Raw genomic sequence first — 16758 nt, forward strand, 5'->3', positions numbered from 1 at the left:
CTGGTAAAACTGAGCATTGTTCACATCTGTAATCCTAGCACTCTGGAGCTGGAGGCAGAGGTAAGAGAATCAGGAGTTCAAGGCTATCCTCAAACATATAGTAAATTGCTTGAGAGTGAGTTAGAAGGTTCTAAAGGGCATCACATTATGCCATAATCTCCTATTGAGATTAAGACACTCTATGCAGCCTGCCTATTGCATACTGTCCTATAAAGATTACATAATTTCTTAAGAAAATGATTAAAAACTCACAAATGTTAAATACAAAACAGTGTCTACCATGTGACTGTGTCCCAGTTTGTTAAGGAGATCCACAAGTTCCCTAAGCTCTGTTAATTATCCAAGGCTCTCTAGCAATCAGACCTCAACGCATGGCCATGCTAAGCAAGCAGGAGGTAGTCTGAAAAAGATCATGGCTAACACCCCTGAAAGAGCAGGTCCCTAGGGACAAGCAAAGGTGAACTGGCCCAAAGAATCCCTGTAACAGTTGTGATTTCATGGTAGTGACATACTGTGAATTCTCAGACCAATCTTCAGCAAATAGTATAATTTTCTCTTAAAAGGAATGTAATAGAATTACAGAACAGTTGTCAATTTACTTATGCCTCCTAAAAAAAGAAAAAAACACACAGAGTGACAGTCACAGGAAAGAGCAAAAGCAGCGACGTAGAAAGTATCTAATCGGCCCTGCACGAGGAGTGACTGGACACAGGACAACACAAGGAGAAATGGCAATCACCTCGTGACACACAGACACCCCTCTCAAAGCAATAAAGACACAATTAACTCTCCTTTCACACTGAAGCGGCGGACCTGGGGGTGAGTCCCATTCCTGTGGTACTTGGGATGCAAGACAAGAGCTCCATCATTGTGCTGTATCCTTTGTAAATAAGCTCTTTAAAATGGGATTGTCTTTTCTTTTCAGGCCTTTTTAAATATTTATTTATTTATTTATTTATTTATTTATTTATTTATTTATTTATTTTTATTTGAGACAAGGTCTCATATAATCCTGGCTGTCTTAGAACTTTCTGTGTGGACCATGTTGGCCTCAAACTCAAGATATCTGCCTGTCTCCACCTCTCTGCCTCTCTGCCTCTGCCTCCACCTCTGCCTCCCATCCTGGCTGGTATTATCTTTTATGGTGACTGTGGTATTATCATTGGTGAGTGGAAGAGTGATTCAATTTCAGAGATGGGCTGAAATTACATAGGCCAAATATTAATCTCAAACCACACTTTAATACAATTTTCTAAACAACTAACCATCCCTCGTATCAGAAGCACCAGCTACCAGGCCACTGAGTGCAGATTAAAGAAGGCAGTTCCAAAAGACAGCAGTGTCACTGTAGGAAGGACAGGAAGTATGGAGGGCATGCAGGTCACTCGTCTGCCCGGACATTTCACTCTAGTTCACATGTCTGAGACTATTAGTTAACCTAAAACGTATCAGGCCACAATTTTAATGTGCTACTCGGTACAAATATTCAAAAATTTGATTCGCGCAGACGTATGTGAGAAAAGCAGTGCAACAGTCAAGCAAGACATGTGAAAGCACATAACATAACATGACAGGCAGGTGAGACGGAGCATGCCTATGTCTCAGTACTTGAGGTAGGACGAACACGAGTTTGAGGCCAGCCTGGACTACACACAGCAAGCCCCTGCTTCAAAACTAATGTCCCAAATCAGAAACGGTCCCCACACACGCCCAGGCTGTCAGGAAGGCATACCTGATGTCTTTGGGAAGCTCTGGCAACTGCATCTTCTTCATCATGGCATAGTGTGAGATGGCCAGGACAGCCATGCCCAGGCACTCATTCTCAATATCATGTCCATCTTGCTCTGTCTTGGGGTCCCGAATGGGAGCCAGGCATTTGATCAAATCATACTGTCCCTTGGGAGCAGAGAAGAGAAGAGAAAACTGAGTCACCACCTAAGCTTCAGGAGCCACCATGTTGATTTTGAGGGAAAGGCTGGCCAAAATGCCACACAGCAAAGAGAGAAATCGGTGTGTCTCCAGGATCAAGGCTGTTTCCACTAAAGTGGAGCACAAGGCAGCTAAGAATGTGCTCTCCCTAGATTGCTTCATTCACTCATTCAGTGTGTATTTATTGAGTACCTGTCAAGATGCTGGTGAAGAGCACAAAGCCACAAACCCCCTTCATGAGCCTTCTAAATAAACAATGCCCACACACTGTATTAGGCCTCTGCATCAGAGCAAGACAAGTGACACTGGGCCGACAGCGTTAATTTCATAAACATGTACTATTATGGACTTTGGGATGGGGAAGGAGTGACATTCCACAGTGAATCATTACCACAAACCATTAGTTTGTTCCACAGGTGTCATTTATGCTTCTAGTACAGAAGGATGTCATGAGAGTATACTATCTCACAGATGAAGGGAGGAACAGCATTCTACAAACCAATGGGGACTTTAAAAACAAACAAAAATGATAAAATCCATAAAACTAGACTAAAACCAGTACCGACAGCCAGCCTTGTTCGAGCAATGATGACCAGTGCGGGCTCACACTCACTATCCCCTAACCTCCCTGCTAGACATATAAGTTGTTCCTGTCCTTCACCCTGGTCTTCACTACAGCCCTGTCAGAGTCCTACTAGGGTGGGAATCTAACTCTGAGCGTGACATCCGCTCCGTCTGAAGAAGAGAAACAGGAAGCACTGATGTTAGATGCTTAAAAAAAAGGAGAGTCAAAAGAGCGGCACCTTCCCTCAGCACTACAGCAGCTGCACCAAGTCTCCGCTGGACATTCCTACCCCGAGGAGGCTGCACTGTCTAGCTCCTCTCTAGGCAAGGGGTGGCCTAGAAGAATGGTCTCACTCACTCACTGTCCTTGGAAGCACTTCCGTTTCATATGATTGGTTTGCTGTGTTTTGTTGGGATCAAGATAGCTACAGTTCTTTCTGACCACAGTAGGGGTTTTTTCTTTCAGGTAAAGCAAGGCCACTGGCCATTTCCACAAAGTTTTGAGTAAGAACAAGAATTTATGTACTTGAGGAGCAAAAAAATCTGATCCTGAGATCTTGGAAAAGGAGGGAGAGCCTGACTGTGAGCATCTTAACCACTAATTCAAGTAACTAACCCTGAGCCTCCTGCAGGTGAGTTCTAACCCCAGGAGGAAGTCAGCCATGGTTAGCAGAGCACTCTCCTCCTTTCCTCAGTGAGTTCTCCCAGTTCAGGCCGCTCCACTCTCCACTCTAGCACTACAGTCTGCCCTTTCTGCTCTTATGTTTTTTATATCAGTTTCACTGTGTAGCCTGGGCTGACCTCACACTCACAGGAGTCTTTAAAGTGCAGGCATTACAGCACTTCACAGGCGTGAGACACCATGCCTGACCCTCATGATCTCTTATGCACTATCTATGCGTCATTTAGACTCACTGTTTCTTGTTGTCTAACTTGAGTATACGACAGGTGCACACAGAAACCACACTGGTTCATCCAAGCGCCCAGTGTCTTAGCAAATACAACTGCATAAAGCAAACAAGACACAGACACCCAGTAAATAATGTTACATCAATGAACTGATATGAAGTCATTAAAGAAGAGCCTTTCTGAGACAAGGTTTCACTATAACCAAGGAAGGGTAAGGGTGTGTGTGTGTGTGTGTGTGTGTGTGTGTGTGTGTGTGTGTGTACACAAACTTTGCTATAGTTCTGCCTTTGCTTATAGAATGCTATGATTGCAGGTGTGTATCACCATGTCCAGCCAGATCAGTATCTGTAATGGATATCTGAAAAATGAGAAGGAAGATGAAAATAAGTGAATAAAGAAGCAGTTTATAAATAACATGGGTAATATGGTATCTCCAAATGCAGTATGCATGGTGTAATAGAAAACCGACATTGAAATCAGGAAGCACTGCATCAAACATGGTAGCTATCCCGGAGCAATGCAATTCCAGGCACCTCTATCTTCTCTTGGCCTGGCTGCTACCTCACTTCCTTTTGACGGCGACTCTGTGTCCTCTCATGTAGAATACAGCTGACAAGCAAAGTGGTAAGAAGCAGGGGAAAGAAAAGTGACTGGCCTGCAAGACAGATAGCTGGGAGCCTATGGCCTTCCCCAGTCACCTGGGCAACAACATCTCAGAACAGGCTGTAAAGTGCCACCAGGCCTCACACTCTCCACAAACATTAGAGCTCCTGGATCAAGCTTCCTACCTGCGCAAACAGATACTCCAGTGAACTGGCATCAAGGAGTGGGGTTGCTTCTGGAACCTTTTTCTTCTCATAGCCATTTTTCTGCTTCTTTGGAGAATGTCGCCATACAGACTGTTCATTGTCATTGGTTCCATGCCAGTTGGTAAAGTAGAACCTGAAAGACGGTATAATAATGCTAACTATGGTGGGTGAGGCCCTGGACTGCTCGTTTGGGAGAGGGTCTATTTAGAGTGGCCCTTGCTGAAGCTGAACTGCCCTGAGGAAACTGAAGAGACACAAGCCTTGCATCTATAACTCTCATCACCCTGAGCTAGCATCCCTTCTCACTTTTCCAAGTGTGCTGTCACTGCCCTGGCGATCACGGTCCACTCTTCTGACCTCTGTCACACCTCGCACACCTTCCCGGTAGGAACAGCACCTGCTGCCTACAGCTCACTGCTACTTCTCAGCTCCAGCTCTGCGTGGCTCTCCTGCCCGACGTCTCTCCCTTTTGGTCCTGCCATTTCTGAAATCAGGTCCTGTCCTAGAACACTAATGGTAGTGTTTCTTGGGTCTCAGATGGCTGTTATTGAATTGGTGATGTATTTTAAAATGAGCAAAGCTTCAAAGGAGAAGCGCAAAACCATCAGGTGTGGCGACATGCTGAAAGTAACAGCACTTTACCCCCCTATGCCACCTAACTCCTAACAGCAAACCTGCAGGTAGATCTCACTGTTTCCTCTGTGCAGATGAGAAAAACTCAAGTTCACTGAGGTGAGGGGACCTAACCCTCCAACTCTGACTCACTACCACTTTGGCCTGCCACCTGTTGGGGAAGCAGAATGGGTTCAAAGCTGTCTGAGAGTGGCTGAGCGACTTGGCCCAGCTATCTTCAGGCTACAGATGCGGCTCTATCTGGGGCTCTCTCCCAAATCTGGCAATAAGTTGACAGAATAACAACCATTTCACTAAAAAGTAACGAACAACTCCCACCCTAAAGAGCTGCTATTAAAAATCAGACAATAGAGCCAGCACAGGACACAGAGGGCTCTCGGGCATAGCCTCTGCCCTCTGTGAGTTCCCTGCCCCACAATAATACAAAATAACAGGAAGTGGGACACATGTCATAAACAGAACTACACTGCAGCATTCACAGGCCCCACATACTTCTCTTTTCCTCTATAAATATCTGTCAAGAGTTACATTTTACAGCTTGAGTTAAGCTCAATTCAATGTGATTAAAAATAAAACATACACATTTCATGGACGCCTGATGATACTGTGAGCCTGTAACCATGTTTAGTAGGTAACAAATGCCACACTAGAGTTCCAACTTTTTGATGTTGCAATATGACATTATCATCTACAAATGTGTCGAACTATCTTCATAATTATCCTGGGATGCACACAACCTGCAGGCTATAGGTTGAACATGCCTGGCTCTAGAACACAGACAGCAAACAGGCACATGGACAAGGCAAGATACTTCTGCGAGAACAAGATGATGGGCTGAATTGTCCAGGAAACAACAGGTACATTTTGAAACAGTGTGGGCAAAGTGAGAGTTCCCTGACAGCAGAGGCCACAGCTGTCTTGTTCAGCACCAAATCCCCAGAGCCACATAGCAGGTGTGTGCTTCACAGATAAACAACAAATGATGAACAAACTCAAGGAGTAGCAGTCAACATCGGGAGGACAGGATGGAACTTTAGAGGTAAAAAACAGTATGTCGTAGCTTTCAGTGGTTGTGTTCAGCCTGTCTTCTCTGTAACTCATGAAAGGAACTGGGAAACTGACTATGGGCTTCAGGATTGCATGCAGAAACAACCACGAGCTACACAAACTACACAAGATCTCCAAAGCACATAGTAGACTGTCTCCTTAATGTCCACATATGTTCTAGGAGACCAGATTCCAATTGGCAGGACCCAAGGGGACTCACCAATGCACAATGTTTATGTTTATGTGGCTCCAGCCCCTATAAGACTTCTCAGAAGAATGGAGTAGAGCAGAAAGGAATCAGTGAGGCTCCACTCTTCCCATAAGCAGGAAGGCCAGCTACAAAGGTTCAACCACGGCCCTGACTGAAGAGCACATAGGCCAGGTAAATTCTAGTAGATAAAACCCATGTCAGGACCACAAGCATTATATTCATGCAACCTGCATGCAACCTTGTTGAGAGAAGCACCGAGGACAGGTACTCTCTAAACCAATCCAACCCACGCACACTCCTTCTGTATTCATCTAGGACCAAATACCTTTAAACTGGTAAGTCAGGCTCAGTGGCGGTGCTTACGATTCCACTGTTTGGAAGGCTTCTGCAGGAAGTTTGCAAGTTCAAGGCTAGCCTAGGCAACTTGGCAAGATATATTTGGGGAAGAAAAACAAAAAGGTGGTACTTGCTTTGTCAGCATAAATACTAAAATCAGAACAATACACAGATTATTAGCATGGACCCAGTACAAGGGTGACACGCATATTTGTGAAGTGTTCCAGACTTAAAAATAAGGGTTGGGGATTTAGCTCAGCGGTAGAGCGCTTGCCTAGCAAGCACAAGGCCATGGGTTCGGTCCCCAGCTGCGAAAAAAAGAAAAAAAAAAAAAAAGATGATTGCCAATATTAAAAATGTCTTAATTGTTAATAAAGCAAAACCAGAAAAGTAATATGCCACCATGCCTGGCTTTGCATGTTGGATCTGAGTGGGATCGAAACTCAGGCCATCACAAGCACTTTACTGACTAGGCCAGCTCCCACATAACATAAAATTATCAAAACTATCAATTTACTGTAAAATAAAAAAACAAAAGCTACCAAGCTGCCTACTAAACTTTGTATACATGAGTCCTGATTGTACGGTAACAGTTACAACAGAATGGGAGTGAGTGCAGTGTTTGTACAGCGCACGCAGCTTTGCAGAGTGACGGGGAAGGAGAGAGCATCACAGCAGCCATACAGAGCCTGAGAGTTCCAGAGAGACACCACAGATGGCTACACATTCTAAGTTTGCATTTAAACTCTGAACCTAATGAAAAGGTTTTTAAGTTCCTACAGAATTTAACTCACGTTGGTGATTTTCACTTACGTTTCTTTCCTTTGAGAACAAGTAAAGAATATGGCTGTGTTACATTAACACGCATCACAAATAACCATCCATATCAATAAGTAAAAACCGAAAGGCATGATTAAAGCACAAGGACATGTCCTAAACTAGAGCTGGATGGTCCTTCGACAGCCACCAGACTTGTTTTCTAACTGCAGCTTCCTCAGCGGTTAGGGTACCAGCTGCCAAGCTCTTTGTAGACGGTTCTATCGCAGATGTCTGCACTTAGGGTGGTATCTTTTTCCAACTTCAAAGAGACTGTGACAACAAAGCAATATCCTGTTAAAGCACAGTGGCAGGTATAAAGTCCAGGTGACAGAACTGAGTCTCTGTACTTCCTGGCAGCTAACCGAACGGGGAGCAGCTGAACACCATGTGCAGCCATGAAGACAAGCAGCTGCCGCACTACATGGTTTACTAGGTGTGGGGCTTCACCAACTCCCTTCTCTTTGCAGTCCGTCAGCTTTTCCACTGGAAAAATGGGGGAGTTGAGTCAGGCAAGTTCACGTCTTTTGTAAATGCTAAATGCTGCCATACTGGACTGTGGCCTATGTGTAAAAGCCCATTGGGAAAGAATGCGACCTCAAGGGCATGACCCTGTCTGAACTTCCAGCTACAAGTCTATCTCACAGTTCTGATCACAGAACCAGCTCCCAGGCCGTGAGAAGTAAGATCAAAGTGAGAAAAACAACCAAAATATGGTGAGGAGGCTCAGCTGGGAGGGGTAAAAGGTCCCCTGTAGGGGTAAGAGTCTCACAGGGCCCACAGCTTTCTCTCCTCACAAGGTGAGAATTAGTTGAGCAGCAGAAGAGGAGAAATTCAGTAGCATGGTGCTACGCAATCCAAATGCAACAAAGCTGACAGATGGGGAACTACGGAGATCACAGAGATTCTAAAGTTGTTTCTAGAGTGACTGGCACCTTCTTAGCATCTGATCTGATCTACCGACTTAACCATATTTACACAAATCTAGGTTCTTTTCAGAAAGGGCCTAACCTTCTTGTAAGCTCCATGGCTAAGCATACATGAACTCAGGCTTCACTGCCATCTAAAATAGTTTCATTCCCACATACATGTCCTCAATACCCTTACAAAGTCAGAGGTGTACGCCAATCAGAGCACCAACTATCTATGCGACCTTGGGATACTTAACAAAATCTCTGACATGGGAGAAAAGTGAAGTGCTCAACAGAACCAAAAGCATAAAAACAATGAGAGCCCAATGTTGTCAGGAGTAGATCAAAGCAACACTCCTTGAGAGCAGGGCTGAGCATTTATATTGTAACTTAATATATATAAATATATAAATAAAAAATATATAAAAACATACCTCAAACACTTTTAAATGCAATGACCTTAGAATATTAGGGAGGGGTGTGTGTGTGTGTGTGTGTGTGTGTGTGTGTGTGTGTGTGTGTGTGTATTTCTTGTTTCTCTCCTTCTATTTTTTTTCAAGTGCAGATTACAACCCATTATGTTAAACCTACAACCATGACTCACCATGTGGAAAACTTTGCTTAAAAGGCTTGGATTCTATCTAAAACAATCTTTGTATCATGATTATAAAATGTGAGGTGATCAAATTCACTCTGAATCACACGGCAACACGGAAGATGTCTCTTCTTATATGAGAAGCAATCCAATAAAATGACTATCGTATTTCTTCCTCAGTGACTTGGGCCCTGACCAAACACTGCCCCGGGCAACATGAGTAAGCCCTCTGGCACCAGCTGTGTGAGATACCTCATGCGGTAGTGCAGCCGGAGAGACATTTTGTCATCCACAGTGATGATGTGGTTTGGAGCATACCAGAGCTTGGTGCTCTCATCATACAAGGCGAAGAGGTTGTGGCAGAGAGGAGAGATACCTGAGAAGAGAGCACACAGCTAGGTTACAGGCAGATGCACTTGATCATCTGTTTCCAAAGAACAACACACACAAAGACGAGGAATTCTCTCATCCAGAAACAATCTTGGTCACCTGCATCCTCTCAGGGCAGATGCAACTCTCAGCTATGTTCACTCAGGGAGTTTCAATCATGTTAATCAAGAACCACAGCTCCCCAGGAGTATGTGTTGTGGCTCCTGGCAAACCAAGTTAAAGCCATTTAAAAATAAAATGATACAGTTCTCACTACAGGAGTCTTACCAAATTTGGATTTAAAGGGAAAAAAAGGGCTATCTCAGGGACCCACAGATCCCCCTGGTAATTGCAGTAAGTGCTCCTTTTAAATCACAGCAAGGGAAAAAACATCTGAGGAAGGTAGGCATTCCTCAATCTGTTTCCTATAATTTGTTTAAACAATTCTGACACTGTCTGTGATTATACATTATATATGCAAAGTTGTTTCTGGCCACCATACAAACTGCATACTAGAATAAACAATAAACAAAGTGACTTTGTCAGTGATTAAAATGTATTATAATTAATAATTAAATACACATAAGTGCTCTCTCCACTATAATAAATGTATTTATTCACATTAACTAACAGGAGGATCTCTTAACAAAGCTGGCCCGGTAGTGCTCTGCCTTCCCACTCCACTCTCTGCTCCTTTAATAATAGCCAGCATGGTGGGAGAGCCAGATTAGGAAATGCCTTGCTTCTGGGCCTATCAGGAGACGACAGGATGAAAGCTCAAAGACAAACTTTACTACAGTCAGTGAAAACGTAGAGGAAAGCACACTGCCCCAACTCCACTTACTGCAGTTACCAATGAGAGCTTGAAAAATCTACAGCACTCAGTGTTTACGTATTTTCAAATTAACAGAAGAGATGTCATCTATTCTCTACACAGCGGGCTAGGAACTGTCAGACCCGAACAAACTACTGTCTATCCAGAGTTACTTCAAAACATGACCTCCTTCTCCCGTGTTCCACAGAGCTCAGCCCATTGCATCCCACGTAGTATTAGGTTAGTAAGAGCCTACCATCCTCTTCCCCTGTAACATAAATCTCCCCCGTTTTGTCAGTGTTCTGGTATGTAAAGCAATTTAGGCAGAATGATGTGTATTGGGAAGTAAATGGGGCCTCCAGACATGCTATATTACTAGCAAGGTCCTAAACCGTGTACAATATTCCCACATTGTTGCTCTCCAAGCTAAAGGCACAGGCAGAGCATGGACTAGGCTCCCCAACATAATAGCAAGTTACATCATCACCATAAGTAGACTGACTACGATCCTTTCCAAACAGCTTTATTGGAATATATTTTACAACTATAAACTCACGTGTATTAAGTATATATCTCAATGAACTTCAGTAGATTAATGTATGAAACTGTAGCTGTTTTTATGGTTTTATGGCTTGGCTTTCCTGTCCATACAAAATTAGGTAAACACCATGCACCTCCACACTGGAGGATGAGGAAAGCAGATTCATTTTGTTAGGTGCTTTGGCTTCTCACATTAGCAAGGGAATGGGCTAACTTTAAGTCTCACTTTTTTGTTTGTTTGTTTGTTTTTAAATTAATTTTCAGGTTGCATGGAAAGTCTTCATTATGGTATTTTCAAACATATGCATTTTTATAAATGCATATCTCACTATTAAAAAGGAATGTGTCCTTCTCACAATATAGCATGACCAAGCCACAGGACAACCCTGAAATTCTCACTTCAAAGTGGCAGAATGGACTAAGTAAGAGAAGATGGGCCAAACTCAAAGAATCAGAACACTCAGCAATCCACTGGGACACAGAACTACTGACTCAGAACCTCGGCTAGTGTGATGCCATTCCAATCTCAGAGCTGTGAGAGAACTGAGGCCTGAGCTTTGGCTGGATGTGACAGTAAACACTTGTCATCCCAGTACCCAGTGGGTGTCAGGAGGAATACATCTTTGAGGCCAGCCTGGGCTACGTACTGAGTTCTAGAACATCCTGAACTATAACATGAGTCTGTCTCCCAAGAGTGAGGCTTACAGAAGGCAAAGGTCATTCCTCAGCATCCGATAGCTGTCTCACTAATGATGGAGAAATACAGCTGTTTCTGTGAGAAGTGAAGGTCCAGGATTAGGAAACAAGGCAGAACCCTGGTTTCCAGAACTCACTCCTCGTTCTCAGCAGGAACAGAAAGAGGGGGGACTCCACATGTTCTTCTACAGTGTCCCCCTGCAGCCCCGCAGCCTGGCAGCCATACTCACTGCATTCCTGTGCGGCCCTGATGCACAGCTCCTCCGCGGTGTACTCTCCGCTGCCCAGGCGGAGGGGCTCCCTGTCCAACAGATAGAAAGTCACTTCCACTCCTGGCTCAGGGGCCACCTGCTTCACCTCCGTCTTCTTGAAGCTCCTCATTTTAGCACAGAAAGCCATGGCATTGCAGTCCTCTTTTATATTTAGATACTGTTGGGAAGGAAGAGCAGACGATATGGTCATGGCGTGTACTGTTTGCTACGGTGGAGAGCAAGCAGGCATCTGTGAGACTGGATGGGAACTTCTACCCTTTACCCTTCTGAGTACCAGCGAGGCCAGGACTTACAAGAGATGAGACCATCAAATAATTAATTAATATATGCACACTAACAAAGCAGTCAGGCCATAACCTCATCAGAATAATCTTAAGCATGATTTGAATTATTTCTCTACTTACATACTAGTTGTAGTTGGATAAAGCTCTCATATGGAGTCACTAATGTTAAAAAACTGATTATTGCTGCCTCTGCTGGGATCACTTAACTTATAAGTAACCAACAAAAAGAATTAGTCTTTCAGTCTCGGCGTTCATACCCTCATTTGAGGCACTGTACACAATGCGACTACTACTTATGCGCTATAAATCACATGGAAGGGCCATGAAAGTTGATGACTGGGGACAGGTCCTTGTCACTGGAGGGAAGCAGGAAGACAAGCATCTCATGCAAAGCAAGATCCACAGGTAAGTTCTTTGCAGGAAAACCACTCACAAGGCCTTCAAAACAAGTGGTCCAGTATAAAGTAGCCATCCCAGACATGGAGTCCAGCACAAGGGCAATGGAGGAAGAGAGCAAGGGGAACCCCACATATTCTTCCAGGCCTTGCCCAACACCAATGACCTCCCAACCATTTTCCTGCCCCCAAAGTATTTCCTTCCTTCCTGCCAGTCCCATCTTCATTTAAGTGCCCAAGTGTTATCTCTATAACACAGATCAGACCCTCCAATAGCTCCTCATTATCTACAAACTCCTGACTGACTGGCCTCTCACCCCATCTCCTCTCACTTCTAGCTGCTTCAAACCCAGGACACCAGGTGTCCCTGTCCCTTCACCCCACCCATTCTGTCCTTGTGCTGTCTTTGCATATATTGATTCCACTAGTGAAATAAATTCACCTCTTAGTTTTCATGGTAAAGCTCAATCTTCTTCAGAAACCAGCCCATACTAGCTAGCACTTCTATCAATAAGGCTTCACTAAGCTCCGTTATACTCTTAAGTTAGATGCCATCTCTCCTGTGCTCCTAAAGTTGTTGCACTAACCACAAGGTATTATGGTCATTGTATTTACATACCTATGTGATGTGTACCCCTGAGCATATTATCATCTTTTATACCCAGTATGAAGTACAGAGACTTGCCTACAGTGGGCACTTGGGAGAGGATACAAGGAATTCTCTAAACATGAGGAGTCCTATACAGCATATTGTGCCATAACTCTCAGCACCAAATTCATTTGCTTAGTCTATTGGCTGTCATGGTGATAGAAAATGAGATAATTTAAAAGGGACACCATCCAGCTATTCAATTTTAATTTATAATATCCCAAATAATCGAAAAACCAGAATCTACTTGAAATTGGGTTGAAGACTAAGCTAAGTTCAGATAAGCAGAGGAAAAAAGCCCAGCATGTAGTTCTTAACTTGATCACACCGAAAATCAAGTGTTTTAAGCCTGCTGTCCAGTGTAAGACAAAGGAAACCTCTGTCTTAGAGAGAATCAAAGACTATACTGTAACTCCAAAGAAATAATCATATATCCACATAAAACTTTACATGTACAAAGAAGAGTGCTATTAGCAACAGCAGAAAATGTCCACTGATAACTTCTGACAGGAGAGGGTCCATTCTTCAAGTGTCTCTACAGTTGCTGAAAATGTGGACACAAAGCTACATGACCAACACTGGATGACACAAGTGAAAGAACATAACACGTGTATTAGGGGCCTGTGAGTAACAATATGCATTGAAACAGACCAGATGATACACTGGTCACAGTGTAGCTCTTCAGGAGAGGTTACAAGACAACTTTACTTCCTGGAGGTTTTGTGGTGAAGGAATTGTTTAAACCAGCATATCCAACACTGAAAATAACATACAGATTAGATAGACAGACGAACGGATGACAGAGAGAGAGAGAGAGACAGACAGACAGACAGACAGACCAGAGCACAGACAGTCCAACAGGCTGTGTGTCACAGTTTAAGGCCAGGTGCAATAGTATAGCCATAATCTCGACACTGGGTAGGCTGAGGTGGGAGGACCTCAAGTTCATACAGTATGGCCTTCAAAGTAAGGCCCTGCCTCAAAAGAACAAAACAAAGGCGGCAAATGTGCATACCTGCATTTATTCGGTTGTCCAGTGTCCCTGAAAAGCAGACTGGATTTTCTTCTTTACCTTCCAAAGCCCATTCAGAGCTGATCTAGAGAAAAAAATAAATCAGGTCAGAGGTAATTAGACTTGAAAATAAGAAGGTATTTGCACGAGGAAACAGAGACTACACGTGTAGGAAACTGCATTTAGAAGAAAGGGGTAGGCGATGGCAGAGAGAGACACTATGAAGATAGCAACAAGAAAGGAAGGCAGAATCTTCCTTCCAGGTACCAATCCCTTCAGGTACCAAGTGCCCTGTCCTAAGAACCATGCCTCACTCCTGACCCTGGAAGTGACGGTGCAGATACCAAAGGAGCTCGTCCCTACAAAGTGTCTTTGCCAACAAACAGCCATCAATGTACAGACTCGACGTTGGCTTCTATTTATAACTCAGCACATTTTTATCAGAATGTGCTTGAAGAAAAGTACAGCCCTGGCCAGTGCATGGCAGAGAAGGATGAGGAAGCAAGAGATGAAGGTGGGGTGGCAGCAGCCCCCATCATTTTACATCATCACCATGGAAGCAACATCAACAAAACCCCCAAAGCAAGAGAGTACACAGGTCCTCTTGTGTCCCCTTCACCCATTTGGTGGCAGGCTAGAGATAGTAGAAGAATCCTTCTTTCAATGGCTGAGGCCTTAGTAAAATTAATGATGGTGGGTGCTACAGAGATGGTTGAGTGAGTAAGAACATTTGTTCTTGCAGAGGAACGCAGTACACAACAGCACCCACATGTGTCCTATAAATATCCATAACTCCAGTTCCTGGGGATCTGATACCCTTTTCTGAAACTCGAGGGAAACTCACATTGCCTAAACATATACTCAAGCCACTCAATATTTATTCTAGCCACAAAAATAAAATAAATTTTTAAAAAGTAATGCCCAAAAGCCAGGCGGGAAATTTTGTGTGTGAATTTTGATGTGACAACTTTGGTTTGGCAACTTGGACACAAATACCTTCAAAAATACTGAAATAACAAATCATTTTCCCTTTAGCATTAAAAAAATAACAACATATGACAAGTGCTTAAAGGCTATGTCTCATATGACATTAGAAAATAACTAAATGTCAATTCTGTGCTTTGTACAGAAACAAGGCTTCAAAAGTTCCATTTAGAAGCTGTCCATTCACTTTGCATGACTTTCCATATCAGAAAATAAATGAACTAACTAGGAAAAGAACAAGTTGGTCCCTGACCATGTGGAGCCTATCAACTGCAGGAACAGTAGAACCAGAAAGAGAGACACAGACAGACAGCATACACAGTGCGATAGAGCCTGGGGCTCAGGGAAGCAGTAACACTGAACTGAAATGTGATGGTTGTGAAGGGAGTGAGAGAAGAAAGGCAAATGCACCAGCAGGTGAAGGCAGTGTGAGCAGAAGCATCGGCATGTGCAAAGGTGTGGAGTGAAAGCACTTGGGGGAAGCCTACACTATTCCTCCTCACAGCAGGCATGGGCAAAGGCTTGCTAAGGACACGGCTGCTGGCCTTCACCAAGGCATGGGACTCTGCTTTCAAACACAAAGAAGCTTCCCCTAAACCAGGAAAAGCTCAGAGATGCAGAGTCCTCTAGAGCACAAGAGAGTTTACCAGTCCCACCAGGCCAAGGCTCCTTCCACGGGGGCTACGACTGCATAAACCATTTTAGTACTTAACATTTTAAATATGTACCATGAGTCCATGTAGTACTTAATCTGAAGAGTTAGAATTTCTCTGGGCTTCTTCACACAGGCTTTACAGGCCGGACTAAAGTCACTAATCTGCTCCTACAACCAGGATGCCATGGCCACCAATAACCATGGCGAGTGTGTTCCCATTCCTCGTCATCTGCTGCAAACAGCACTCTACAGAATCACAGTGTATCTCATCTTCAAACCAACCTCCACCGCTGCAGCTCAGATTTATGAGAGAGTCTGAACTCTGAGAAAGAAGCTTAGCTGCAGGACTCTCAGACAGTACACAGTTTGCTCTGACATTGTGCATGCTGAATTAATACAATGAACTCTCAGAGAACTGGCATTCTAAGAGTAAAAAGTAAGTCACACAGCATTTAAAACAGAAGCTCAGACCTGCACTAAGCTCGTCAAGCATAGCACTGTGGATCTGCTTTCAAGAAAGGATGGCTGCCCCACTCACGATGACAAATAATTGTTGTGTTACATTTATACAGTGGCTTCATCCAAGAAACATGTCAAAATAATCCAGACTGTGATTTACCTGATCTCTAGGAGAGAAAGCAAAAAAGAAGCAAAATCATCCACTGGTTTAGAAATCAAGTGGAGTTTCTCACTACAAGGGAAAGTATGCAGTGCCAGAAACACAAACCAGCAGGAATCCTAAAATACCATTTAAAAGACACACTTCACTGGGAATTTCAAACGAACATCAAATAGCTTAGAAAATTGGACCAATAAAGATGTGCAGCCCATTGTGTCTGGGTGAGAGCAGTGCTCTCACCTCCCTATTATACAAGCAAAGATTTAAAAGAAAAATAACCTTCATTCCGTGAGTTACCATGAGGCCCAAGTCTGCAGGTGCTGGTTTACGCAGGAGAGAAATCAGAGTTCTATAGATTTCGCGAATTCTTTGTCGCAGTCTTGTGTAAGTGGCACTATCTCTGATAGTTTGACTGATGGGCAAGTAAAACAGACAAAACATTTTTGTGAGTCCGAACACGGCCGACTCAGAACCACTCCCAAACAGGCAAAGTGCTTCACTATGACAGACAGTCCAGATAGCTCCTGAATTTAATATTTGTGTAAGAGATAGAGACGGTTGAATTTTAGATGGAGGGCAAAACCGACAGTTCTAATGCTTCAGAATGCTATCATCAAGTGTTTCTGAGTCAAAGGCCACTGCCAGGTTTGTTTAGCAAAAAGACTGAGTCATAACTAAAATCAATGATAAAAATCTAAATAAAGGGGCT

At 43.6% G+C, this 16758-nt stretch overlaps 1 protein-coding gene and 1 non-coding gene across 6 annotated transcripts in view; one reads left to right on the forward strand and one right to left on the reverse strand.

Annotated features, from left to right (window-relative positions):
- Positions 1–16758, reverse strand: part of Jak1 (Janus kinase 1) — a 108602-nt gene that overhangs the window by 30016 nt on the left and 61828 nt on the right. For all 5 annotated transcript variants that reach the window (XM_006238452.5, XM_063288511.1, XM_063288512.1 and 2 more), the window contains exons 2-6: positions 13795–13876; positions 11410–11608; positions 9013–9136; positions 4191–4344; positions 1733–1896 (exon numbers count right to left, since the gene is read on the reverse strand). In XM_006238452.5, coding sequence (XP_006238514.1) covers positions 1733–1896; positions 4191–4344; positions 9013–9136; positions 11410–11608; positions 13795–13800 — 647 coding nt within the window. In that variant the 5' untranslated portion in view covers positions 13801–13876. The remainder of the gene's footprint in view (positions 1–1732; positions 1897–4190; positions 4345–9012; positions 9137–11409; positions 11609–13794; positions 13877–16758) is intronic.
- Positions 6569–6671, forward strand: LOC120103217 (U6 spliceosomal RNA). Its single transcript, XR_005505309.1, has one exon. It is a non-coding gene; the product is annotated as a U6 spliceosomal RNA (small nuclear RNA).

The sequence above is a fragment of the Rattus norvegicus genome, chromosome 5, assembly GCF_036323735.1.
Source record: "Rattus norvegicus strain BN/NHsdMcwi chromosome 5, GRCr8, whole genome shotgun sequence".
Classification (NCBI taxonomy): Eukaryota; Metazoa; Chordata; class Mammalia; order Rodentia; family Muridae; genus Rattus; species Rattus norvegicus.